Below are 3262 nucleotides of genomic sequence, written 5' to 3'. Positions count from 1 at the left end.
AGAAGTGCAGAGTCCTCTTGTTTAAGAGGTGACAGTTCACATGCAGAGCTCTGGTACCACAGGGGAGCTGCACACCCATGTGCAGCACAGTTGATATCCCCTGTGCACTCCTGGTAAAGCTGCACTAGATAAAGTGCTGTGCTGTATACGATAGCAGAAGGATTGGTGCGTTCCATTGGCTAATTACAGCGGGAGCTCATCCCTGGTTCTAACAAAAGTATAGTATGTGTTTTCATAAGTATTGATTTGATTTCTTTTCTGGTTCTATTTCCTTATTAGCCCATTTGCATGGAGCTGCCAGAGGAGCAGTGTCAGCTGGCAGACATCCAGAAGCTGAGAAGGAAGAAAGCAATAGAAGACTACAAAATGAATGAGGATGGGCTTTTGATCAAACCATGGAATTTAATAGAAAGGAACAATACACAGAAGGATGGAAACTACAGAGATGATGGGTATTGCTTTCCCACAAAAAATAGCAGAGTCCCAAATCACATCCTCCAACAGTCAAGGATGTACTTTGTCAAAGCAGAGCTTGAAAATCAAATTTACACAGTAAAATCTGTGGAAGGACCTTAAACTGACCTTAGGCAGACTGTATTAATTTAATTTCTGACACAGGTGACTTGATGAGCTTAGGCTGGGTGTTTGGAGACATCTAAGTGAAAAAAGGGACTATTCCCCTTGCAGAGGTGTCAAACAAAAGCTCCTGGCTTTACAATGACAGGTAATTCAACATTCCATTTTTGAATGGAAATAATGGTGGTCTGTCTTTTGGAGCAAACTCCTGCTATGTCTGACTGTTCTTCTCTAGGTCTATTTTTGAGATCCATTTTTTCCAAGAGCTATTTTTGATTTTAAAAGTGACTTTCTTGCATTGTTATCAGACCACTGTTAAACTGTATTGGTTCTTTTGTTACTTGCTGCAGTTATGTAAAATTCTCATTAGAGCCGTTTGCTGCTGAAAGTTGCAGACCACCACCACCATTGTTTGCCAGCGCTGCCGCATCCAACTTGTGTGGATAAGGCTGTAACACCACTCTGCTGTGTGTCTATAGACAAAGTGTGTGGAAATAGCAGTTTAGGAGGTGTAGAGCAGTCCTTCCCCAAGCAAAATAAGGTATTAAGGCAAACTACTATTCTACCACAGGACAAAATTAAGGTAGGCCATGCCTGAGTCTTGGAACAAGTTTTCTAACATACCGATGAACACTGATGAACGTAGAACAGGGAAGAATGGAAAAGGTCAAAGGTCACTGTGCCAACCAGACTGCAGTCCAAGAACAATCTGGGCATCAGGCTGCAAAGGTGGGAATGACACCAGGTTGGAAGGGATGTGACATCTGCACATGTGTACATGCCAATACCTGTTTGAGTTGGTTTTCTTTGGATGTAAATTGGTGTGACTGTGTTTATGATGTATCTGCACATTTTAAAAACTGGTTTTAGGGGAAACGTGTTGGTTTTCTGGTGTGTTGGGTTTTTTTACCTCTCCCCATAAAGTACTATACCAGCAGTATTTAAGTAAGTCTTATTTGAAACTATAGGTCGGACTTGATCACTTCTCAGAGTGACAGAAAAACAGTCAAGGTTTTCTCTTTGTCATTTAACTGAAGCAGGATTTTTCCAAGCAGTGATGGGCTATCACAGATCAGTGGGGTACAATGTGGAACACACAGGCTCTTCTGTCAGAGACAGATCAAGAGCACTTAGCTTGTATTTCCACAACCAGAATCATCTAGGTCCATCCAGTCCTATTACCAGACAGAAAATGATGATACCTCAGATAATGGAAGGAGGGAGGGAAGAGGAGCTGCAATATGAAGGCACCAAGTCTGGGATATAGAAGAGTGGTATGGAATGTCTCTACAGGATACAAAGTAATTGCTGAGGCCACCCTTCTTGGTAAGAGACTGAGCTGCTTTCTCAGCCTCCTCCCAGGACTAAATCTCTGACTGGAATGGCATTATCCTGGAATAAGGATTTCCAAGAGGGACTTCACAGTGTAATTGCATCTATGCCACTATAATGATTCAAGTACCAAAACTTTCTTGGGCAAATATGGGTGCAGCTTTCCCTTTGGTTCTCTTTTGGGAATGGCATAAAGAAAAGAAATATATTGGAATGGAGTCATTGCTCACTGATGCACGAGACTGAAAGTTACTATTTTCTTAAAGAAGAAAAAAGAGGGTTTTTTTTTTTTTAATGGTCCATCAGCCATAATGATGCTGCTCAGGGCCAGCTCTAAGTGTGGTACTAACATGTAACCAAATCACACACACTTCCCCAACAATGCAACTCCTGTTTGTAGTTAGAGATACAGTTACCATCACTAGTTAAGGACAACTCTAGTGAAGTTTTACTGGGGCAGTACCAATGGTCCTATTTTTATTTCCTAGTAACTGTGTGTGGTGGTTTAAGCTCAGCTGGCAACTAAGCACCATGAAGCTGTTCCCTCCTGTTCTGCCCCAGTGGAATGGGGCAGAGAATCAAAAGTAAAACTCGTAGGTTAAGAACAGTTTAATAATTGAAAACAAAGTAAAATATAGTAGTAAATAGTAAGAATGATAAAAAGGGAAAGAAAAACAAACAAGTGATGCACAATACAATTGCTCACCCCATGCTGACCAATGCCAGATCCCCTTCCTGAATCCAGATCGGCCTCACTTCCAGGTAGCTCCCCTCAGTTATGCTGGGCATAATGTTCTGTGGTATGGAATATCCCTTTGGTCAGTTCGGGTCAGCTGTCCTGGCTGTGAACCCTCCCAAGATTGTTTTTCCTCCTTAGTGGCAGAGGATGAGACACAACAAAAAAGTCCTTGACTTAGGATAAACACGACTTAGCAAAACTCAGAACATCAGGTTTTTATTCTAAATGCAAAACTCAGCACTGTCCCAGCTATTCAGAAATTAACACCATCCCAGCCAAAACAAGGACACTGGTACCTACTGAGCGCTGGACTGACACAGCTTAGTCATGAAATACAGGTTTTTATCGCTATGCAGTAGGTGATTTGGATTAATCATCCATTTAAGGATTTGCTGTTAGTGTACTAGTTAATGGGTTTTGGAAGGCAGCGGTGCTGAACAGCTGATGGCCACACCGTATTTACACTCCAAAGCATCTTCGCAATTAACACTGAGGCCTATTTCGTCCAGAGCTCCTCTGATGCAACTCTTAGTGCATGACAAAGCGAAAGCGGTAGAACTCACGCAGCCTCACCAAATTCCCCCATGTGTTAACCCTGACGGCACCCCGGTTCCA

At 42.3% G+C, this 3262-nt stretch overlaps 1 protein-coding gene across 1 annotated transcript in view; it reads left to right on the top strand.

Moving 5' to 3' along the window:
* Positions 1 to 2584, top strand: part of EXD1 (exonuclease 3'-5' domain containing 1) — a 16469-nt gene extending 13885 nt beyond the window's left edge. The window contains exon 7 of the mRNA XM_017741611.1: positions 280 to 2584. Coding sequence (XP_017597100.1) covers positions 280 to 576 — 297 coding nt within the window. The 3' untranslated portion in view covers positions 577 to 2584. The remainder of the gene's footprint in view (positions 1 to 279) is intronic.
* The last annotated feature ends 678 nt before the right edge of the window (positions 2585 to 3262 follow it).

This window comes from Corvus brachyrhynchos, unplaced genomic scaffold, assembly GCF_000691975.1.
Source record: "Corvus brachyrhynchos isolate BGI_N302 unplaced genomic scaffold, ASM69197v1 scaffold115, whole genome shotgun sequence".
Classification (NCBI taxonomy): domain Eukaryota; kingdom Metazoa; phylum Chordata; class Aves; order Passeriformes; family Corvidae; genus Corvus; species Corvus brachyrhynchos.
Note: the sequence above shows the minus strand (reverse complement) of the source record. Positions and strands in the feature narration are given on the sequence as shown.